The following is a 25,214-nucleotide window of genomic DNA, read 5'->3' as shown; positions in this document are numbered from 1 at the left end:
TTTGTGCTCAGAAGTTGGTGGTTATCCAACTTTATAATTATCAGCATAAAATTAGAGCTTTGTGTTCAGAATCCAGATTTGTTATCCCAGCATGACTGGGATGACTGTTCCTTGAGCTGTTTCACTGGATGTTAAAAAAAGTGTTTTCTCATTATGCTGCAGGATTTGTTACATACCTTTGTCCCACACCACCTAAAAGTAAAGGAAATTGAAAGCAGTAAGCCCTGCAGATGGCTCAGCAAAGGCACACACTGGTGGCTGTTCATATCTGCCAAAGATTGTGCATTTGTCAGATACCTGGTGTAAGTCAGATACAGAAAGGGATACAAAATAGGTTTATAATGGCTAATTTCTCACCCAAGCATTTGCTTACAGATATCTAATAGAAATATTCTTCTCAGTTTCTCAGCCTGAGGGGTAACAATCAGATTCTCTTTTTTGTCTGCAGGAGAGTGGTTTTTTTTTTTCTTTTATATTTATGACAAGTCTGTGAGCCTGGCTACAGTGATGCGTGGTTTTCCCCCACACCGTATCTGCAGTTCTTTCAACTGTTCTTGTCTCTACAGTTTTGCATCCCTTTTTTTGGTGCAATCTTCCAATGCAATAAGGGAAAACAGATGGAAGTATATATAAATATAAGTAATCAAAAATTACATATTAAATACAGATACACATTTATCAAATAAATAAAGATATAAATTTATTAAATGTCATGTTTGGTGGGCAGTTCTTAAGTAACATGAGTGTCAGATCCTTGCCATGTCCCCAGCCGGTGTAATCCAGTCAGCAAAATCCCTTGTACAGTCATGACCAATACCAGCAGGAGTCCTTCACCAACACAGCCTCAGAGGGTTCCAGAGGCGGAAGAATTCAAACAGCAAAACAACTTCCTTCCTTTGCTGGTTTAAGTTCTTTTTCGTACTCCAAGGGACTCTGCTATTTAAGTTGTACAGCTACTACTATGCAGGTAAAGCATTTGTAATGCCTTGGAAATACGAGTGCAAGCAGCAATGAAGATGTTAAGAGCAAGTATAGTGATCATATTAATAGCAGCTGAAAACTGCAGTTGTTAAGACCCGTGTCAGGTACATTTGGAGAGTAGTATTCATATATGCATTTGTTATTCTCCCCTCTTTGGTTGTGGTTCGGAGCTTTAGGCTTGATTCCGTATCATTACTGTTCAAGACAATGGGAGTTTTCAATTGACCTGAATAGCAACACAGTCAAACCCTTCGTTTGTAATTAGAAAATACTGGTTGTAAACTGGAAGAATAAGGCCGGAGGCAAATGGGAAAGAAAACAGGCCAATCATGAATTAAAAACAGTTTACAAAGTTGTACGAAGTATTAAAATATACCATCTTGTTATTCCCCTACGGAACAGATAGAATCACAATTGCTTATCAATGTTAGTTAGAACCATCCAACTCTTTGAAAGCAAATTAATATTTTAGCTACTTGATTTAGCTTGGAAGCTTACAATTCTTGTTCATAGCCTGTTGTAAGTTCATAATGTTCCACAGCAAAACTGATCACGACAACACTGAGTACACTGTTCTTTCCTCTGAATGTCCATGCCACGCCATACTGACCACAATTCGCAAGCGAAAATCGAAATATAAAACAATACCAAATTTTATAACCAAAGTTAAGAACTGTGTTTACAAATATCAAAGCCAGTCACAAAGCAATGATTTATAAAAGATAGCTAGTTACAGTATGTGTTAGTTATGATGACCTCTTCTAACATTGAGCAGTTATGGGGTAAGGGACATGGGGAAGAGGTTTTAATTTGTATCTGTGACTTGTTCATTAAAACAAATTCACAAAACTCCCCATGCATCTGTAGCTTTTTTTTTTAACTCTTTGGAGCATTAGATACACTCACTGTTTCTTATACAACAGTTTCTTTTTTTCCAGGTATTTGTAAGCAAACTCTTTTTTCTCCAAATTGCTTTTGGGTAGCAGTGCTTATTCAGCAGATTTATCCCAATCACAATTTCTAACAAATCTGGTCATCACAGATCATGAATTTTCTTTAAGATCTTTGAATAGGAGACCTACTAGAGGAATTTCACAGTCAAATGCCTGTTTACTTCAAGGTTTTCCTGTTTCTGGTAATCATTTCAGCACCTGAAATGATTCATTATTTCTCTAAGTTGCATTAATATTTTTGAAGCATCTTAACATTTCTGTAGAAACTCTTGAGTCCAGTCAGTTGACCCAGGCATGAAATAATTACTTGTGTTAATATGTTGAAGGATATTTAATGGAAGAAAGATACACAGCAAGGCGATAAGCTTGAATTGTGTTGTTTATATTATTTATGTAGAAGCGTACTGTGTCTGCTTTTCGAAACTTTTAAATCATTATTTCTAGCTCATAGTGTGGCACAGCAGAAGTAATTCTTATTCACTGTTCTTGCACAATGCTACTCAGTCAAATAGGAGAGATGAAAATAGAAAGAATTTTCTTCTGACAGTTGCTATAACGATGCTAAGTCATTCTTTTAGCATGAATTGAACTTCAGATATTTTGAATGCTGCTTCTCTTTGGAGGCCTATGGGTATGGTTTCATTTTAAATAGCGTGGTATACATAAGAGTTTTAAAACACAGCATGTAGTAAAACTGTGATTTATTTTATGTGGGAAGAAAATGACTTATTTTTTAAATGGTCTGAAATCCATGTGAAGAGCACAGTTGTGCAGTCCTTTTTTTTTCTCTGCAGAGATACTTTTGTTTGTTGGAATATATCCTACAATACACATAGACAATTATACACTATTAGAACGTTTTTCCCATTCTCTTAAGGTGCGGGACAATCGACATGCCTGAAAAGCACGCCGGTCCATCCACTTAATTGTAGAAATTAAATACTCTTTTCACAGCAGAGTCACCTCCCCTTTTGGAAATTTACTCTTTCAATGTTGGCATAGAAATCAGAGCTTGAGCCCCTTTGGGAATACTTTTGATTTCACAGCAGATATCACCTTACTGTAAACCATTTTCCAGAGAGGGGGGGAAAATATGTATTCCTTCAGCAAGAACTTGCAGGGTTTCAGTTGCTGGTGTTTGATTGCTTACAACTAACCGGATAAAGACTAGTTTATTTCCAACGGAGAGCCCCTGTCACATAAATGTTAAACATGTGGGCAGTGCCATTAAGCGCATAAGAGGTGGCTTGTCCCTGGCAGCAGCGGGCAGGCTCCTTCGCCTGCAGCTCGGCAGCTGCTGAATCACCGCATGTCGTGATCCTGGCGGGATCCAAACAGGGCCAGGGTGTAAGAAAGGGATTGTGACTTCAAACTTGCAATTTCTTCATTTCTTACCAACATTTAAATACTTATTTCTGTACCTCGCAAACAAACTGGGTCTTTGCTGCGGGGTTGGGGTTTTTTTAAACATTATTTTTGTTTGCAGAAAGCTTGTTGAGTATTTCCCCTCCTTTTCACACAGATCAGAAATTAGGTTTTTAATGCAACCTAAAACAGATTTGACTTATTTAAGATATGAAAATGAATACGTTCTCAGCAGTGCATAAATCTTACTTAACTCAACGCTTTCCCTTAATGGTCCCCTGAAAAATGTCAGGTGTGGAAACTTCGTAAAACCCCAACAGCCTTTCCGTATGAAAAAGAGGGCAGAGCTCTACATCAAAGCGTTTCCCTGATTAAATCTGTTCTCCCTGCTCCCAGAGCGTGGAAGGAGAGCACCACGAGAAGGCGGTGGAGCTGCTGAAGGCAGCTAAGGACAGCGTCAAGCTGGTGGTACGCTACACTCCCAAGGTGCTGGAGGAGATGGAGGCTCGCTTCGAAAAACTGAGGACGGCCCGGCGCCGGCAACAGCAGCAATTGCTCATCCAGCAGCAGCAGCAGCAGCAAAACACACAGCAAAACCATATGTCGTAGGTGAGAGGATTCATTGGTCTTCCTTAAAGCCCGCTGACAGCACACTGCCTGGGCCAGCAGCTCCCGGGGTCCAGGGGTCCGTCGGGGCAGGGCCTGGTGCTGGCCCATCCCCGCCCCAGCCAGGCTCAGGGCAGCCGGGGGGCACCGGGGCAGCCCCATCCCTAGGCCTGGGGGACCTCCATGGGGCTGAGGCCTGGACATGGGCCTGCAGGCGAGCCCGGCTCGGCAGAGCCCATGGCCAGGCCGGGCAGGGCTGTGGGGAGATGGAGACCAGCCCTCCTCTGGCGTCAGTGAGGCAGGGGCTGATGGTCCCAGGGAGCTGACATGGGAGTCTGGGCCAGGAACAGGGTGGGGGGAGCCCTGGGGGACCGACGTGGAGTCCTGGGCCGGCGACAAGGTGATGGGAGCCCAGGGAAGGGTCAGGGACAGTCAGGGCTGGCCATGCCCTCGGGGCCCCGGCAAGCACATACTGCAGGGAGGAAGATCAGAGCTCGTTCTTTGGTACATTTCCACATGGTCTGTCCCAGTAAAAATGCATTCTGAAAATAGGTGAAAGGCCCTAACAAATTCTGGAACCAATTTCCAACGAATAACCCCAAGATCAATAGCAGCTAGGCAGCTCTGGTTCACCTGCGTAGCCTGCATAAGAAGTCTGTAGTTCCTGGGAATGCTTTTTAATTAAAAACCAGAGCATTTGTGACAAGCAAGAGTACGCTACCAGGTTTAGACACAGTTTAATGTATTTTCAAATAATCTGTTACCACTCTGCAACAGAACCTTGAGATTTGCTGCTGGTACCTAAAGAAAATTCTTCCCTGCTACAGGGAACCCAAACTTCACTCTGTAGTTCCTCTGCAGGGAACCCACAAGTGCTTATTTCTCATCTCCAGTTTGATAGGAAGTATTTCATTCACACTTGACTGACATTCAGTATTACAATAGCTTCTGAGAGGCTTGCAAGTTTCCCAGTGTAGTCGAAACACACAGCATGTGAGCTACACAGATTCTCCATATATGCAGTTTTTCTGAAATCCGTGAGAGTTCATGACATAAATACATTTATAGATATGCTCCATTTGTCCAAATGAAGTCAAGTAGGAAGCATGTCCCTTATTGGGACTTATATCCCAATCCTCCCCATTTTATACCAGCTGTTCCCAAAACAGGAAGTTTGTACCAGTAAGAGTCTACAAGTGACTCAGAAAGTCCCCAAATGGTCAGAAACTGAAGCTCACAGTGATGGTTTCATTGTTATTAATGTTGACACTGACCTCTCTTGATACTTAGAGGAAAAAAACCCACCTTGTAGACTCCTTGTCCTGTGACCACCAGAATTCCAGCTTTGTTGATACAAACAAAGGCACCGAGCGGGATCTGAATCCCACACCAGGGCCTCAGCTCAGGCAGGAGGTATATACAGTGGTATTCCATGAAGTAAGTTTTGGGTTTCTGTGTAAAATAGGGCCATTGCAGGAGACAAACGTACAAATGGCAGCGTCTCGTGAAGTTTTTCATTTTTTCCGTTACCTAAGTCTTTTCATTAGCAAGTAAGGTATTTTTACTGATGTGAATTTTTTCTTTAAACTGAAAGGAAAGAAAGGCAGGCAGAGACAGTCAGCAACTTAATTCCTTGTGCTTGCTCTGAGAAATGTGTTTCTTTAATTCTAGGTTATTCTCAAGAAAAAAGAAGCCTTGCTCAAGAGTTCAATAATCAAGCAACCAGAGCTGTACTTCAGTATTCCAGCAAAAGGAAACAACTACAGGAACACAAAACAGAATTCATCTGGAGAATGTGCAGTGCAAGAATGATGTAGTTAAGACAGACAAAGGGAGGGTACCTCCATGATGAGGCTTTTCAAAGCACGCAGCAGTCACAGGTACATCGTACTTCTGTGACGCTGTTCCTAGTAAGAATAGCATGATAGGTAAACCCTATGAAACAGAGAAGTTCAGAGCTTCCAGATAATTCTGTTTGATCTAATCTTGCACTCCTTACTCTGACAAATTGGCCTGTTGGCTTTCTCTAGTCAGTGAAAGTTTTGTTTTAAGGAGATCAAGATTGTCTGCTTTTGGGGACAGAATCTTTCTCTACAGTTATCTCCAGAAGTGAACAACTACATCAGTTCAGAATTTTGCCACAGACATCAAACTCATGCATCACGCTTCAAAGCCACTTTGTACTATATATTGTAGAGCTGTTTTAACCTAACTTCCTGTTTATAATTTTCAATTTTCCTTCTGGAAATAGCAATTTACTATATTTATAAAGTATTCCATTTGTAGAAGCAATTGGCTTTTTACTCTTGGTGTTCCCATATATTTTATTATGCATCAACAGAGTGAGAAAGTTTTAGGTCAATTTTAATTTTATTAGTAGTAAAGTTAGGGAATCCTAGAACTGTATTTTTAAACGTAGGTATTGCTTGTATCTATTATAGTTACTATTCAGAAATCTATAACTGGATATATTATATATTTATTCCATAAAATATATATTGTCTGAATGTACCTGTTAGAGAAGTAGGGTCTTTGCTTAGCATGTATTGCAAATGTAGTAAGCTAATGTTAGCAAAAGACCAAGCTTTGTTTGGCAGATATTACTGTGATAGCATAATCTTGGCATTTCTATATTCTTTAATTTATTTTCCAATCTAATGTTAATATATTTTAGGGAGGAGGAAGTGTCATTTGTTTCTTTTAAGACTCGCACATTATCATTTAAATCAATTTGAAGTTAAGAGTTCTGGCTTTTTTTTTAATCAAACCAAATTGGAATGTGCAAACAAAATATATAACTAAGTTCTTAAGTTTACATGTCTGTTTTTCCAAAGAAAATAGTCAAAGCTGGAAGGCTATAAACATCATCTACATTTAAGAAAATTAGAAAATGGAACGCCCAAATTCTAAAAAAATTATGGTTTTCAGCATGCCTTTTATGCTTCATTAGAAAAATCTGGGGGAGAAAAGGAGCTTAGAGGAGAACCCTTCGGTCCTTGCATGTTGAATACTCCAGCTGATGTCAGTGAAAGTTTAGTAACGTGGGGAATGTAGAAATGGTCTGAACGAGTGTTCTGGTTGTGAACTTGGAACAAAGTCAGAAACAATTAATATTTTCAAGGATCTATTCTCAAACAGAGAGAGGCAGAGCAAAACAGGGGAAATTGGCAGTATCATAGCATATGTTAGAAACCAAATGCAGGCTAGCCAGCAGTCTTGACAGTGTTTGATTAGTGTAAGTAGCCATTGAAAGGAAATTACTGTATTTTTGAAACCAAACAGCATGAATTCATCCAGAGAAGCCTCATTTTATACAGAGAAGTAATTCTATCCAGTGGTCATTGGTGACAATATCAATTAAGACAGTGGAGTTTGAGAACTACCAGAATTAAAGATGAAATATATTGTATTCTGCTCTGCACGGTGTCTTTTTATACTTAATAAAATTGTACGTACCTATTTTAAAACTGTATTCTCAAACAGACACTGCTATTAATATTGACAGTATATAAATTGTTATTATGACTGCGTATAACTGTTCTGTATCTCATCGGTATGATTTGAATTACATTGATATCTGCATTTTCAGAGACCAAGTATTCAGATTTAGTCAGCCCACTGTACTGCATTTTTCCAAATGCTGTCTCCACCTCCTCCCCTCCTCTTCCTCAAAAAATTTAGGTTTGATGGAGTGGAATGTGCTGATTAATGAATTTCAATAATAGAATGTCATTCATATAGAGAAGCATATAAAATTCATTTTCATATATTATTATTCAATAAATTATTTATACACACTAAAATTAACATTCTAGTCTTTGCCAACATTTAACAATAAGATGAAAGAAAAATATAAGTAAAATATAGCTGTCAATGAATTTGAAGTGGAAGCAGGAAGAAATAACTTTGTAAGGGTCACTTCATGCCTCTTACTGATCAATAAAACATACAGCCCCTTAATCACAGAGTAATCTGTGTCCCTAAATCTGTCATCTGCATTTAGTTGTAGGCAGTCTTTTCATTTGTGATTTAAACATCTTTGATCCTGATGCAGTAAAGCACTTCCACACATGCATTGCTGAATTAGGACCTACAAGAAGGGCAGGAAGAAGAACACTTTCCACATGCAGGTCTGCAGGTACTTGGGCATCATATTTTAACTGATTGGTCTCCTGGCATTTGCTGTTTCACTACACTGAATTCATATGCCTTCAGTCAACTTCGTGGATTTTATTGCTCCCATTTACCCTTGGGGCTCCCTCATGGTTCTCTGCACTGGCAGCAAACTGAGGTAGGAGATCCAAAAACTCTTTTCGGTCTCTTCATTACAGTAAGCAAAGAGGTGCCATGTGATTTTTCAGGCTCTTGCATCATGTTCACTTATGCCAAAGGTCGAGATGTAAGATATAATAATAATGGAGATTTAGGGTTGGTGGCATTCACTTAACTGAAGTTGATGGCTCTGCTGTGCTAGCCATAGTTTTTCTGTTTGTGACATCTGATCCGACTGGCACTTTATAGAGGATTGAAGGATTTCATAGACCTTGATAACGTATTTTCCTCGTTTCCTTCTACAGTGACAAATCATAGACGAAAGGCCAGCGAATGCCCATGAATGGAATAAATGACACCAACTGCCTGCAGTTCCCTGGTGAATAATACTGCAGAACTCTTAGTCCTATACATCGTAGCTTTTGTATGTATTTATCACAGCCAGGCCTCAAATCTGACTTGGGTGCCGTTGGGAACTCTTGCAGAAGGCACAAAATTATATGCCACATTTGCAAGAGAAGAAACTGTTTATTCAGCTGCTAATTTTAGGGATTTTAGAGTTCTAAATGAAATTAAGCTCTCTTGAGCAAACAAGGTTCCTAGAATAAATAAAAAAATGCTAAACAGGAAGGGTGGTTTTGCCTGTGTTTGAAATAATACAGGATTTTAAGCATAATTTCAGAATTTAAAATAGTTACGCTCATAGATGATGTATTTCATTACAGGATGAGAGAAAGTAGCAATTATTTCAAAATCTTTCTGAAAATGGGATAATAAAACTGACCAAACAGTCTCTTAATGCAAAACTGTGTCTAGAATAGCTAAGGGGATCCTTGCCTATATAAGCAGAGGATTATCAGCTAGAAGTAATACTGTCCCTGCATAAGCGTTAGTGAGACCATTTCCATATCCAGCATTCAATAAAACAAAACAACTTTCAAACCCAGAGAGTATTCTGGGACAATTGGCAACAGTGTGCTGCCTGCTGCAATACATGTCTGGTGAGAAATACAGCCCATTGCGCTTGTCCATGAGAAGGTCAGGAGGGATTGGGGACAGCAAGAACAGCCTTGCAAGCAGACCCCAGCTCACCCTTGCTCGTCCATGAAGCGAGTGCAGTCCTGAGTTCTGAACTAGCAAAATGATTTTGGTACGTTTGATGGATTCATTGCCTCTACCATCAGCTGTCTAAAAGCAAGCTGTGGAGCTCACACTGATTGTTTCCCCAGTCAACACAGAGGCATCCCTAGAATGCGATTCATTCCACCTGTCTCTGACATCTATCTTAAAACAGGATAAGGCATCCCGTAAAAGGTGTTATAAGCAGAGCCACTAACTAAACAGCCTAAATTAGTAGCTTGAAGTTAAGTCTTTTGGGGTTTTTTTGCTGCTTCACTCATACACAGCTTCCTAATAAGTAAATACACAGCCACCACTGTTTGAATTCCGTAGTCGAATACCTCTGCGCGCATAGCTCAGATGACTTAACAGTCCTTACACGTGATCTGGTTTGTAAGGAGGTTCTTGCTGCTACAGACCTGCGTTCTGAAACATTGTAAGACATTTAAGAGCTCAGCGCAGGTATCGTTGGCAAAATGCTTTGGTTGTGGTGTATGTAACAAGCCTCAGTCTGTGACTGCTAATAGCAGAAGTCTGTATTGCCACCCGGGCCGCTGGGCTGGTGTTCATGCATTTTACAGTAGAGGAAGGCAAAAAGATGAACAATTGCTTTTAGTTTTTGGTTACAGAGATGCACAAAACCAAAAGCCATCAAACTTCCAACACAGGAATTACTGACACCAAGAGTCGTAGCAAAACTTGACCAGTTCTGAAATCTAGAAGCCTGCAGATATCTAGGATTAAGTAAAAAGATTACAAAAGCAGATGATGTCTATGAGGAGCAGCCAAAATCTAAGAGAAAAAAAAAAACCATAGGGGCTTAATCTTCAATCTGCTTTTAATTTACTTTCTTATTGTTAGTTTCACTGTCATCAACTCATCTGACCAAAAGGGAAGCATATGATTCAGTTACTGCACTTTTATCAAACCCATAAAGAGCTGATAGGGTGGATCAATACCTCTTCCCTTCCTTCCTCTCTCTGAGGCTTGGGTGAAGCTGGGTTCTGTCTGCAGAAAGGTGACACTCAAACACATCCAAATGCTACAGAGAGTTTCTTCATTCGTCAGATCAGAGTTCCTCCCCACCCGCAATTCTCAGTATGTTTCCTCAAAGTGGGCATTTTTTATAGACTAACAAATTCATGTTTATTTCAAGGAAAAATCAGTGTTAAGCCTGAGGCTGTAAATCTTGCCCAACCTTTTCATTTTGACATCCCAAGCCAGACCAACTATTGCACTTATAATAATCCAGCTGGGAGCCTGGGAATAGCTTGTAAACTTGCCCAATTAAAAACTATATCCCAGGAGTCACTTCTCTAACATTTTTGTCAAAATGAAAGAAATGTAAAAGATAAACATGAAGTATAACTTCTGAAGTACAGAAAGTAGCCAGTGCAGTACTACAGAAAGGGGAAAATACTTAGGATTTTTCATGCACACGTGAAAACTCCAGGAATATAGAATATTATTTTTGTCTGAACAAGTTGCTTTTCTATGTTGGGAGGACAAGCCACTTCTCTAGTAGCGGGTTTTGGTAATAATAAGGTAAAATGCCTAGCTAAAATGAGAAACAGCGTGGGAAGAATTCCAGGTATGTTAAGGTAGCCACAAACAGTTTGGTGGGTAAAGATGGGTCCACCTTAGAGGAGAGTAACCCAGAGATACTTCTCCCACTGCTCTCTCTCCTGTCCCAAGTCTACTCACATCTAATTCCCCCCACACTTTTTTGCCCCCCAAATTCCCTTGGACTAGAGCCCAAGTATCACCACAAAGCTATTTCAGTTCTTCCCCTGCAGTGTTCCCCTCCCTTTCATGAGAGTTTTCTCTTAGCTGAGCAGTGACACTTGCTGACCACATGCAATCTCCTCAGCCAGCTATGGCATTTAGGCTTTGCCAGGTCCACCTTCACTTGCGCTAGGTATCCTTTACCTGCCCTCTCATGGCCACCATAATCAGCTGTCTTGTTTCCCCCCCACAAAAAAAATTTAACTACCCGTGAGGAATATAGGGGAAAAAAATGTATCGAGGGGGTAGAAAAATGGTAGTCAATTCTTGAAAAAATTTTTTTCAGGGTATACCAAGAATGTCCCCTCTTTCCTGAGTCAGCTCCTTTTCAGCAAGTGGTGATTGTCACCTTCATTTGGTTCCCTGCTGACAAAGCAGTATCTGCAATGACAGAGGTTGTAGAACAGCCATACACGCTTCTCTGGCTGGCTGGAACAACAGCTCCTTGTCTGGAGTTGATGGACCTCTGGACCTGCTTGAAGGCACTGCACAGTGAATTCACACACGTGCCATAGGTCAGAGTTACTGTGCAGGCACTGGACATGTGAGTGGTACAGAAGAAGACGCAGCACGTCTGGCACACAGACCCGTGTCTGTCTGGGATTCCAGAGATGGAAATATGGAACTAACCCCTGGCAATATCCTAACGTAGACTCTTCATCCATCCAGTCTGGAAATGTTTGTATTAAGAAAAGACATCCAGGAACCAATGCTCAATTGGTTTCAAAATTCTATTTAAAAGTAAGTTTTCAACAATAAGCAATGAGAATCCAAGCACCTTTCTTAAATCGTTAAGGACCAAACATGCAGAGGACTATTCATTTCTCCATTTCTTCATGCTTCAGGTGCAGAACTTAAGATGCCAGCACTACCTTTCAAGCCTCAGTTTTGTGCATGTCTGTGCTTACCTTGTCTGTAGTGTTGACAGAAAGAAGTTAAACTACCATTGGGTCTTAGTACCCCTGAAGGAAAACATAAACTTGGCTGCTTACAGGAAGGGGGCTTAAGCTGCGATTAACTCAGACTAAAATGTAGGTGCTGACTAGGTCTTTTGTAGCAATATTGTCTCCACTGTTTTGTGTTGCACCAAATAGACAACTTCAATAATTTCTTACAAAACATGTTAGATTTGTTTCCTCCGTACATTCCTCCGTTGTACCAATATATGTGGCTGTCCTTACATGCATTTGACCATGCCTTCCAGTACCTAAAGAGGGCCTACAGGAAAGGTGGGGAGGGACCCTTTGCAGGGAGTGTAATGATAGGACGAGAGGTAACGGTTTTAAACTGAAAAAGGGGAGATTTAGGTTAGATATTAGGAAGAAATTCTTTCGCGTGGGGATGGTGAGGCACTGGAACAAGTTGCCCAGGGACTTGTGGACGCCCCATCCCTGGAAGTGTTCAAGGCCAGGCTGGATGGGGCTCTGAGCAGCCTGGTCTAGTGGGAGGTGTCCCTGCCCATGGCAGGAGGGTTGGAACTAGATGATCTTTAAGGTCCCTTCCAACCCGAACCAGTCTGTGATTCTGTGCTCAGCTGGGCAGTGAGTGTACGGCTCTCGGTTGAATAAATACGCTAAGGGAGACGCCTAGCGTAAAAAGATGTTCATAGCATCCTTAGCCGCTCATTGCAGCGTCATTGCTGTGGAGTTCTTTTTCTGCCAGCGTTGAACAGCAGACGGGCACGAATGTACGCAACATTCATTCAGCATTTTTCCACACCTTTCACAGTGAATGGACAGTTCAGAAAAGGCTCCGTTTAACATGTGGATACTCTGTGCGCTAAGAATGGCGAATAGCAATAGGATAGCAGCAATAAAAGCAATATTCTTACCCTCGTAATAATTCTATGGTTAATGTCAGTGTTGCTTAATATGATTAGCGGACTGCACACTGATCATGCTACGGGGTCTGATCATACTACACCTGCGGTTGGTGCTGCTGAAAATCATACACGTGCTCATGAAAAAATTCCACAAAGCACCATGAGGCAATTGTATCGCCCACGCTGAAGTACATGAACCACGAAGCACACGTCTTTGTGCCTCGCTGAAGGGAGCCGCCTGAACCAGCTGCAGTAACAATTTGATGCAAGTCATGGATCTCACGCTGCAGCAGCTGCTCTGCTTTTGGGGAGGGGGATGTGGGGGATTGCCAAAGGTACTTATCAAATTGGGTTTCCCTGGTAGCTGTGATTTTCTTGAAGATGCTAACAGTCTGTACCGCTGCCTGGCACTACCTTCCTCAGAGTAGCACCCAAACACAGTCCCAGATCATTAGATCCAGCTGTATGGCCTAGCTGTAGTGACATTTTATTTCCCCCGTTCTAGACACTTCAAATTTTGTCCTTTTTCTCCCCAAACTCTAACTAAGGCTTTGATATTTAGCTTAAGCATGCAGGTATTTGAAAATTTTCCTTCTTTTCAGTAGGGAGAATGAACTAGGAGCTACAGTTTGTACACCGCAGCTTATCTTCTCAGGCAGCTTCCTCTCTGAAAGACCTGGAAGAAGGCAATACCCAAGAAGCGGCAGCTTGATAAATACAGGAAGCATCAGAAAACTGGCACCAATGTTTGAAAGAGAAAACGCACATCGCCAGCGGAGGGCAGCCAGGATGATGAAACAGTCCTACCTTCGGCAAGCTCCAGTGGTAAAGTCCAGGCACAGACAGCCTTCACGTTTTTTTCCATGAAACGTAAGGTGCAAGGACAGCACCTAGAAGTAAGGCAAGGGCCAGATCTCCTGTTCAGTCTTCATCCTATGAGTATGGGGCTTAACAGCAGCACAAATTCTCCAGTTCTGTTAGGAAGCCACTTACTCTGATAAGGGTTAAAATCCTGGACAAAGAGGGGCAAAATGAGACCTACGCTCATCCTGGTATTGGCTTTAAAGACTTTAAGGCTAAGTGAGGCCAAAACCATATTTTGACACAATGTACGTTGATTGCTTGAAAGCTTCAACTAACAATCTCCTGACATCTGCAAACAAGTCTTCCACTGAGACTGGGGCAGCTGAGGCCAGTTTCTTCCCTGTGTCCCTGGCTAAATCTGGGATAATTAGCTTAAATCTGAAGAGAGCAAGGATGTGAGAAATAAGTCATTGGCTCTAATTCAAGTGCAAGTGATTTTCATGAGATACTGAAGAGTTTCAAACCAGATTCTTTGCTGAACTAATGAACCTGTGGCAGCTATCTGCATAACAATTAGTACACCTCCAAAGCATGACTTAGAATCAGTCATCTTGCCTTTAGTAAATTATTCAGCTCAGCTAGTCAGGAGTAATACTGATCTGGCTTACTAAGGAGATAAGTGCAATCTTAAAGCAAATTTGCTCTGCAAACCAAGAGTCAAAGAAAGACAACCTTCAAAGCTGGAGAAAAAAATAGGAGGAAAAAAAGAATACTTCCAAATGTCAAACCATATGAAGATTTGACAGATTTTTCTGACTGCAGAAGTGACTGTTGAAGTGGCTGAAGTGACTCAGGAGTCAGTCAGAACACCTGACGTTATTTTTTTCAGAGGCCAGTGTCAGTGAAGGTGCGATTCGTTGCAGCTAACGTCTCTCTAAAATAGAGATTTCTGGTCTAAGCCAAGCATGAGCTGCTGCAGTTAATGGAGGGAACAGTTATCTCCAAGGGGTGATTCACCTCATCTGTGTAACGCTTACTGGCACAATATAATACTTTTTTTTTCCCAGTGAAGACAGCAGAAAAATTTTCTAATCGTCCTCCTCCATCCCTCTCCCCTCTGTGTTGCCAGTCTTTACTCCCATGCCAGCTTTAACAAATTTCAGCTTCCTCCATTGAAGCAGCATAAAACCTTTCTCTCACCTTCCCCATTGAAAGTACTGTGGTTTCTTGGTTTGTAGGAACATCTTATTCCCACCTTGTGGCTGAAGAAAATATATTGGGTAATTATATCTCTCCCATCTCAGAATATCATTAATGGCAAATGCCTCTTTTTCTTCATTTACTACAGAGGGAACCTAGATGAATAGATCAGGTAGGAAGCCTAAATTTTAGATGCTACACAATGCAACAATCTGGCTGATGGGCACAAAACCATTTGCCACTGGGACAGTAACTGCCAAAGATTTGTGCACAGAAGCCAGGCAAACTTTCTGGCTGTATGACATGAATAGGCAAAAACAGAGACAGAGAACTATGTCTGCACGTCGCCTGTAGCATACAGACGTTATTGAATCAACAACTGCTAGGGACCGCTAGGGTGCAATTCTAGGAAATTGCATGCTACTGGGCTATAAAACCATCTGGTGATACATCTTTTGTTGGCTTCAAGAGAACAGAACATTAAAGATCAGGGGGATCACACTGGCTGAAACCAGGGCTAGGAGCCTCGTAGTCCAACCCCCCAAGAGCGGAAGGTGGGACAAGAGTTGCACTGAGCTCCCCCCCACACCCTGCAACTGTCTTCCAGCTTCCAGCAACTTTGAGTTCCTCAGAAGCTTCTTGAACCTAAAACAGGCGTCACTGTATTTACTGACCCTTGATGAATTTCTCTTACACTAGTTTTTCTATGACCTTTTTGAAGCTCCTGTTTTCAGCAACCACCCATCCTGTAGCAGTTTCACGCCTTACTTACACATCCTGCAAATAACAATTTCTTTTTGTTTTGAATCTACATTTTTTTTTTTAATGAATTCTGTGCCCTCTGGTTGCTCTATTGGGACAGACATTAAACAATCATTCCCTCTCTGCCTTCCCATGCCACTTATGGGCTTTTATCTTTTATCTAGGTCTTTTAATACAGAGCTGCCTCTTCTTCGAGTCATCAGTCTTCTGATGTTGGATAAATGGTAAGAATTAAAAATAAAACAGAAGTCCTAGGTTACTCTGCAACCTACATTCCTTGTAGAAAAGCCGTTTGGGAATCTTTGATCAAATTTATTGCCTTGCCATGAATTTTTTCCTATTCCGCTACATAAGTCTTCAGACAGGAGAACTAGAGGAGCCTGGTTAGTCTGAGGACGCACTGAGGTTTGTATAAAGACATAGTGATATTTTCTGATTGCTCATTATCCCTTTCTCTGTAACACTTAGTACCATTTATTATAACTCTCAGATCTCTTTCCTGAGTGGCAATTGGTAAGATAACCCACGATTTTACACAGGAAGTTAGCAGTGTTTTTCCCTGTGTCCATCTTTTTATATTTATCAAAACTGACTTTCGTCTACCATTTTAACAGCCACTCATGAGTCCCATTAAGTCCTTCTGCAGTTCTTACAGACACTCCTGATTTATTATTTATTATTTACTACCCAGATTTATTAACATCAATAAACTTTTTCTCCTTGCCAGTCACATCTTTTTCCAGATCGCTTACAAATACGTTATGCAGTGCAGATCCCCACAGGACTTCACTAGTGACTCCACTGTGAAAACGAACCTTTTACTTCAACCTCCTCCTGTCTAACTTTTCTCCCATTATTTGTTTATCCAAGCAAAAGGAACAGCAAGATTCCTATACAATTTTCATTACTTTTAAAAAGTGTTATCTTTTTTTAAGATATTTATTCAATTTTCTTGAATTGCTAAAGATCAATTTCCAACTGTAGCAGTTATATACAAAGTTGTTTGGGTTTTTTTTTATTTTACCTCTTCCCTCCTCCAGAGAAGTTTCACATCCCCTGTCAAATCTGAGGGCTGCTGGGAGAGGGGGTTCAGACGATCCACTCAAGGCTGTCGCTGCTCATACCTCCCAAGACTGAGTTTCTTCTGGGCATGCATATGTGGAAAGCAATATGGAAATGAATATTTGTTTATAAAACAGACAAACCATGCCATAAACAAAATAATTCCCTGTATTTTACATACATTTTACTTTATGTAATGGGCTTTTGCCTCTATTTATTTATTTATTTACAAAGCAACACTAACAACAAAACCCCAACAAGCAGAGCTTAGTCTTACCAACAGACTAAAAGAGACATATGGCTGAAAGAACAAAGACATTATTTCATGAAAACTTGAGCGAAACAACAGTTTATATTGCCAACAAAAATATTTAATTTACTTTAACCACTTGCCTGGTGCCTTCTAACAATTCCTTTGAGAAGAACTAATAGGAATGACAGAAAAGCGCAACCATTGCATTTACCATGTAAGACCGTAACACAGTTAGCAACCTGCTACTGTGCCGGGCGGCTCCTCAGCCTGGCGGGCACATCATTTCCCCATTGTCACCTGGTGGTTTGGGACCACCCTTGGGGCATGCCACGCTCCCCCAACTGGTGTCCCGCTGCCCAGGGCTGCCCCTGCCTCTGGGGATGCTCTGCTTACTGCCCACATGCACTGCCTTACTGCACGTATATATGTGCTGCCCTATGCGGCTACAACGTTCGTACAAGGTTTAATCCTCCCTTCTATCCCGAATACTTATCCTGAGGCCAGACGCTGCCTGTTTGCCCCTAGAGCTGCAGTCATTCTACTTTCTGTGATGCTTCAAAGAAAATTAAAAGCAAGCAAGCAGGATCTGTGTCTGGAGAGCCATTTGGTCATGAAATGGCGATCCAGTGCTGCATTTTACAACTAGAACCCCAAATCCTCTAAAAAAACAAATCCAAACTCTGCCTGAAATCCATTCCCTGAGTGTTTGAAGTACCACCTGCCTCTTGCTAAAAGAAAAGACTCCAGGAACGAACTTCATACTGAAAATGTTAACCATATCTAGGCAGGATCAACTAATTTTACCAAAATTCATAGCAGATGGCACATAACATCATAAATCATTCTGCAGAAAGCTTACCAGTATTGAACTAGATACAATAGCAAATGATCACAGAAACCCGCCATGTGCAGATTTTAAGATACTATAAAAAAAGGTGACAAAATTACACTTATGCAATCAGCATATGACTAACGCTGCCTTTGTAGCACTTTTAAAGTGCTATTACTTATTAGGTACTGATTATCTCTTAAAGGTACAATCACAGATCAAAACTTCATTGCAATGTACGGTACTAAGCAACAGAAGGAACGATCGCCACCTATAGCCCAAGGCACGCAACCGCGCACCTGCATTTCTAATGCACGCCCCTGGCTTCACTGGGGAGTCCCTGCCATCGTAAACTGGCCACGCACAGGAATATCCTATTGAGAATTTACAGACAGAATATTTTAAGATTATATATATTAAGATAAGGTGCCTATAAGAAGAGGCAAGGCCCAAGGACTAGATCCCACAGGCATCATGGGAGCTAGGAAAATCCTCCCTTTTAAACATTTAAGACCAAAAATGAGATTTTTCAGGGTAATCCCAGAGGTGTTGATAACCTTGAAGGTACCAATGTTTACCAGCGCCTCAGCGTCCACAAGGACATTTCTGGAAGCCTGCTCTTCCTGACAGCACCCTTTCTCATCTCACCTTGTTTCACCCTCCCCGGTGACCCCGAATCCCAACCAGAAGAGCTCCCACATCACCCACTTCCCCAAAGAGGCAGGTGGCCACTGCAGCGCCGTGTTCATACCCGCTTTGTGTGGCCCTTTACCCCTCACGTCACCAGAGTTGTAGATGTGGCATGTTTTACCCTGTACTACTATTACACAGCCCATCAAATAGGTGGTTGGATCAAACAGCTCCTCCTAGTTAAGCATTTCTGCTGTGGACAACTACTCTATATGTTACAAAGATGCTTGTTTAATGGCACGCAATCGGTAAATGCAAAGGGGATGGGAACAGCTAGGTTCGGGTTTGGGGTTTTTTGTTTCATTTCAAATATTCCTACCATTTCTGGGGTTGATTTTCACAGGTAAGTTCTTTGTAGATACAGACATTTCCTAGCTAGAGTGGAGCCATATAACGAACTTAGTTCTGCCCATCTTTATTCCAACATAATTCCTAATACTTGCAGAACAAAGTCCTGGAAAATGTGAGTATGAGATTAAAGGACAGTTTAATCTGATGAAGTCCAAAATTTCAAAATAGGACTGTGGAAGGAACCGTAATTTGGAGAGATGGTACCATTTGTACCATGGTGATTTATAATAGAGAAGACTGGGAAGCAGCAGAAAAAAGGGCTCAGTTTATACGCATGAGGACAGTATCCACCTTCATTAATCCCTTTCCCCAGTGACTCAGATGGAATATTGTTTTGTGCATTTTGCTGCCACCCCACATCACAACAACTTCTGAAAAGTGCAAGCAGCAGCCTGGCCCTTTGTCATGCGTTAGTAATAGCGGATGGATTTATTAAGGCAGCGTACACTTACTTTTCAAACAGTTTTTCCTTTGGGGGAAGAGGTAAGCAGGTACAAGCAGGATAAGCAGTTAGAAGCATCCTGTGTACTGCGAGATGGACCTTGCTGCTTTAGCATCCTTAAAACGTGCAAAATCCCAGGAATCTGGCACTGGTGACTGCCACCACTTTAAGTCACTTCATCACAGGATTTTAAAGGGTACAGCTTAAAAAAATAAAATAGTGACAAATGCTGGTGCCAGAGGAGTACAGGCGTATGGGGAATCATGCAAATTATACTGCCTGTGGTGAAGAGAGAGGACAAAAAAAATCTGCCTGGACATTTCTGCATCCTTCAGCGTCACCACATGAATGGCTGCCCCCACACATATCCATCCTTAGGGTTTTCAAGCCAGCAATTACTTGACCGTTGGAAAAAAGACCGCTCTGTGCTGTGCGCTGCTGCCGGATCCCAGGACAATCCCCAGTCCTTACAGCATGTCCCAGCAACACTGCAATTTGCAGCTGAATTTTCTCAGTAATATCACAGACATAACACAACAACATGCTCCGGCATATGCACCTGAGCTAACTGCTGGTGCCATTTCACCCTCAGTTCATTAACCTGCTTCTCATATAGTCATCATTCAATTCAGCCACAGAGATCACAAATACTTGTAGGTAACACAGATTTCTCTCTCTCCATTGCTTATTCAGTGGTCTGACTTGCTGCAGCAGCTACTGTGTGTTATAAGCAAACCTGTTCATCCTTCTTGGACATGACTATTCAAAGTACATGATCACCACTGGAAAAAGACCTCCTCCAACACTTGACAAAGGCAGAGAATAAGTTATTATACATTGCTATTCCAGTATGTACGCTCAATATTTATCAGAAGCCTTGCTGCAACCATCCTAAAGCTCCAGCTTGTCCCAGGAGGATCAGGTTTGGCAAGGAGGTGTCCTCTAGAAAGCAAGAAGGTCTAGAAATGTTTACCTGAGTCACTCAGCAAGCAGTTGTGTGGAGTACTGCATGCAGGTCTGGAGTCGTCAGCACAAGAAGGACATGGGTCCAGAGGAGAGCCACAACGATGATCAGAGGGCTGGAGCACCTCTCCTATGAGGACAGGCTGAGAGAGCTGGGGTTGTTCAGCCTGGAGAAGAGAAGGCTCCAGGGAGACCTTATAGCGGCTTTCCAGTACCTAAAGGGGGCCTACAGGAGAGATGGGGATGGACTCTTTATCAGGGAGTGTAATGATAGGACAAGGGGTAACAGTTTTAAACTGAAAGAGGGGAGATTTAGGTTAGATATTAGGAAGAAATTCTTTAGTGTGAGGGTGGTGGGGCACTGGAACAGGTTGCTCAGAGAAGTTGTGGACGCCCCATCCCTGGAGGTGTTCAAGGCCAGGCTGGATGGGGCTTTGAGTAACCTGATGTAGTGTGAGGTATCTCAGCCCATGGCAGGGGGATTGGAACTAGATGATCTTTAAGGTCCCTTCCAACCCGAACCATTCTGTGATTCTGTGATTCTATGATTAAGACCCCCCTGTTACTACTGCTCATACTCCCTCTCAGGCCACAGCAGAGTCAATGGCCATTCCTGCCACAGGGGCTACAGTTCACAGCTCAGTGTCTAAGCAAAGATCCATCTTCTGCAGCAGCCCAGTGGTTGCAAAGTTCTTGGTCTGGGATGTCCACACAGCCTGTTAAGGAAACTTCCATGGGCTGTGAGTCCTAACCCTGCCTACTCTGCACAATGGGAAGTATGGCCCCTTTGTGACCAAAATACATGTCTCATCACGCAAGGGACACACATGAAAGTCGGAATGAGCAGATTGCTCCCATAGCATGCCTGAGCATACACAGGTGGCCCTGAGAGCACGCCTGGCCATGATCTCCTTGCAGGATGGAGAACACCAGCAATTTAGCCATTTACTAGTTGTGCTTCCAGGCACGTGACCAAAAAGATCCTCCAGAGCCCATCAGAAAAAGGGGATCATATGCCACACATTCATCCACTCCACAACCTGGGGAAAAGGGGAGCAGGGAGCTGATTTAAGGGCAAAATAAATGTCTGAGAAGCCAAAGTCATCCTGCGAGCTGGAGTTTTAGTCGTGCGGTGGAGCAGCTCAAATGCGCGCTGAAGACACCATGCCCCAAAACAGCCTCTTCTCTCCTAATCAAAGCACTCCCTTCCATATCCTCAGGAAAGGGCACTGACTCCTCTTCACTCCTCATGAGTCAGTGCTGTAAGTGATAACCTGTCTAATAAAACGGGAAAAAGTTCACACCCCCCTTCTACTTTGTAAACGAAGTGTTTATTCCTCCTTAGACTGTGAAATGCAGGGCTCAGGCACATGAAAGAAAGAAAAATCTTGGCTGGGGGAAGGCACTATATTCCAATCCAGATTAAGACATTTAAGTGAGACATGTTCTTCATCAAGTTCTTCTTGCTGTTTAAGCAGAGCCCTGCTTTGCATAATGTATTCCCAGACATTACACTGGGGCCCAGGTGCCTCGCTGTATGCTGTGAATTTCCCGTATTTACAGCGTTCTGTAAAGTTAGAAAACGTTCTTGGCACTGGGCATCCCTCACCCCCCCTTGCGGCTCTGGAGTCTGATTCTCAAATATATTTGAACACCTAATCCCACTGGAGAATTTGAGCCTTCGTCTGCCACAGGGCTTTGAAAAGTGCCTAACTCCTATAGATTTCAATTCTTTAAATAGCACAGTTGATTTCTTTTAAAGTCATATATTTCAAATTCTGCACTGCAACACTTTAGAGAAACAGGATTATTTATTTTTTTAAATCCCACATTCATTCTTTAGAAAATCTGTCCCTTACCTTTCAGAACTCTATTTTTTTTTTGGGGGGGGGGGGGGGGGGCAGAGGGGAATCAGACCTTGTCCTGCACTTCCTGATTTTTTAATTCAGACTAGAAAGATTTTTGCCATGATTAAAGCTACTACTGGGCCAAAAATAGACTTCCATCTCCAAATACTCCCCGGTGACAGCTGAGTAGCATAATGATGCTTTATCCCATGTTACTGACAAAATAAATTGCTTTTCCAGCACACACACGGAGCTTTATAAAAAGAATAATCCCACTGGAAAAAGGATTCTTCAGCTTTGAATTCCTGCACCCAAAAGGGCCTCAGCTGCAGCAGCTTCCTCTGGAGAAGCCAGAGGGAGTGAAACCCCATGCGAGCGCAGGGCATGACTTGAAGGTAGGCACTTCTATTAAGACCGAAATAAAATAGGTTATAGTACTCTTATATTCGAGTGCTGCTGAATTATTTTTAATTTTATAAGTATTGGTGTGTTATACTTTCTGCTGGATCAGTGTTATGCTTATAAATTCCAATTTTCAGGCTACAACTATTTGAGTCTCGTTTGGCTGGGATGTACAGCATATGCTTTCAATATGGATTGGATTTATTTTTTTTTCCATTCTCTTACCAATTGCTTCATTTCATTTAATTGCAGTGGAAGAATTACAGTGTCAAAATTAATCCGTAAGCTCTTCCCCCAACTTCCAGCTCTGAATTAGAGCCCAGGTCTGCCGGTCTGCCGTGCAGAAGAGCACAGACTTCACCTCGGGACCTGGCCGAGTCCCACCTGAGCGTGCATGTCCCTAGGGAACTTTGAGTTATCCGGGTGGAAAACCCCACTGCGCTTAGTCCTGGGAGTGAAACCCACCGGTTTGGGACTGCGCTGACCCACGGGATATGATGTATGGTGTGTTGCAGGTCTCCTGGGATATTTTAAAAGGCAGCACAGGCATGTTCCAAGCAGACCGAGGTGCTGCAGTTTGAAATGCCCTTCTCAGGTGTGCATTCACGACAGGGCGGCAGCGGGGAAGACCGTGTTGTGTGGAGCAGCTCAGCAACCTCACGTGGTGTGTGACGGGAGGCTCGGCCAAGCCCCAGGACTGTTTAATGTTGGAGCAATGCTCGTTTGCTGATCTAATTCTTACAAGGCAGACAGTTCTCAGATAACCCATATTTTCAAGCAGACTATATACCGCTTTTCTATTTTTCTAAAGGAAACAAGGAACCAAAACCTAAAAGAATTCATAAAACACAAAATATTTGCCAGGCACATTTATTTCTGAACTTAGACGAAGAGCTGTAGGTGTTGCTCATAGCTTTTGACCAAGTGACCTTCAAGATCGGAATCAAACAGAGCTCTTCAGGTGCATAAAACAGGCAGAACTTCACCCTTGCAGAGCTACTGTCTGCCACCAGCCTCCAACTTCTCTAGGGAAGCTCCTGAACTTTCCAAAACAATTGCCTGCAGCAATATGATAATAAAGCTACTGTGGAAAGGCTTTGCTAGATACGCTATGGACATTTGCACCCGACAAGCCAGGATTATTTATGGCAAAAATTAATTAGGCCCTGAAGAGTCAGTCAAGCATAGGATGACCAATCTCCAGACAAAGCTGTCCTATGTCAGTTTACATAAATAATCTGGTAATACTTATGTTTCTCTTCCTTCCCCCAAATCACTATAATCATAAAGAAGGAACTCCTCGCCTCTATTTTTAAGCCTTGAACTTGCTAAAACTTGCATATGTAAAGTATGCCTGGGTGTAGGTATTTCCACTGGTTCAAAAGGATGTAAAAATAAGCTTGGCTGCATCTTACACTAGGATCTTATACACAGTGATTTCTTTTTAATGATTCTAATTATTTTCTTTAAATGTGAATTGTTTTATTATATGTTCAGCAAAATTTTCTCTCTGACTATACTCTATTTTAAAATATCTAGGTGGGGAAACTGTAAAAAAAAGAAATTAGGCTCCAGAGCAAGAGATCTTCAAGAATTCCTCACACTTACAACCTATCCTAGTATTCAGTAAGAGCTGGTTGGCATTGAAGACTGTCAAAAAATCACTGCAGTTATTGTGAGCGTAATTTCAAGCTCCTACTTCTGGAAACCACGGCCAAATAAAACAGAAAACATGATTGTACTTGATATTCCGTAGTGTGTGAACAGAGTGTGGGCCCTGGCTCTCAAGCACGCTGCAAGCTGTGTGAACTGCTCTATCCATTATAATTGCAATAAAAAGCGATTTTCCGCAGCAGTCTTCATTTAAAGAAAAATTCCTCTCCGAAGGCGTTTTTGGGGAGCGGCGCAGCATGTCTCCCAAGGATGCTGAGCTGAAAGGGTCAACCCCGAAAGCTTGTCCCGCAGGAGCAGGGAGGCAGAGCCGGTGGGGAGGGCACTGAGCAGCCTTTGGGGCTGGGGCAGCACCTCACACCCAGGCTGCCTGCAGTTAAGCCTCAGCATTAGCCAGGCTAGTCCTTGTTTAAGCTTGACTACTAAAGCTGTGCCCCTGCCCTTGTTTACCCTCAGCAGCGGTAGCCCCCTCCTTTCCAGAGGAAAGGCACAGTTTCGGATACCAGAGGATTTGGAGCAGAGGATCTGGATATTTTAATGTTGTTCAGGCTTCAGTCATCATGAATATCACTTTACAGCTTGGCGCATAAACAGTCCATTTCTGAGGCATGAGAAAATGAATATATTGTAACTATATTCTAGGCCTTCTGGCCCAAATCTGTTCCTGGTGAAACTCCAGGGGTTTCAGTGGGGTTGCAGCAAGAATAAACTTAGCAGTCTAGCTGTACTTTATAATACACTATTTCTGATTAAAAGACCGTTTACATGAGGATGAAGATTTGTTTCCATACATATTAAAGCAAAACGGCATTCAAACTTATTCATGTAACCAAGTGCATTGTTTAAAAACAATAGAACTTTTTATAGATGGAAAAAAATGGAGAATAAAAAGCAGTGATAAAAATAGGACTATTCATTCTATAAGTAGGAATGTAAGGAAGTACGGTATTGCTGAAATGATGTGTTAAAGTAAGACTATACGCCAAAATACATACATTTTTTTCTCATAGTCCTTATCTTCCTCAGAAAAGAGAG

The 25,214-nt window shown here is 42.0% G+C and overlaps 1 protein-coding gene across 2 annotated transcripts in view; it reads left to right on the top strand.

Annotated features, from left to right (window-relative positions):
* Window positions 1-7,372, top strand: part of LIN7A (lin-7 homolog A, crumbs cell polarity complex component) — a 49,457-nt gene extending 42,085 nt beyond the window's left edge. The window contains exons 5-6 of one of the 2 annotated variants that reach the window (XM_074574116.1): window positions 3,696-3,904; window positions 5,577-7,372. In XM_074574116.1, the coding sequence (XP_074430217.1) occupies window positions 3,696-3,904; window positions 5,577-5,619 (252 nt within the window). In that variant the 3' untranslated portion in view covers window positions 5,620-7,372. Of the gene's footprint in view, window positions 1-3,695; window positions 3,909-5,576 lie in introns of both variants that reach the window. The other variant, XM_074574126.1, reaches the window with a different exon arrangement.
* The last annotated feature ends 17,842 nt before the right edge of the window (window positions 7,373-25,214 follow it).

Source organism: Larus michahellis, chromosome 1 (genome assembly GCF_964199755.1).
Source record: "Larus michahellis chromosome 1, bLarMic1.1, whole genome shotgun sequence".
In the NCBI taxonomy this organism is placed as follows: Eukaryota; Metazoa; Chordata; class Aves; order Charadriiformes; family Laridae; genus Larus; species Larus michahellis.
Note: the sequence above shows the minus strand (reverse complement) of the source record. Positions and strands in the feature narration are given on the sequence as shown.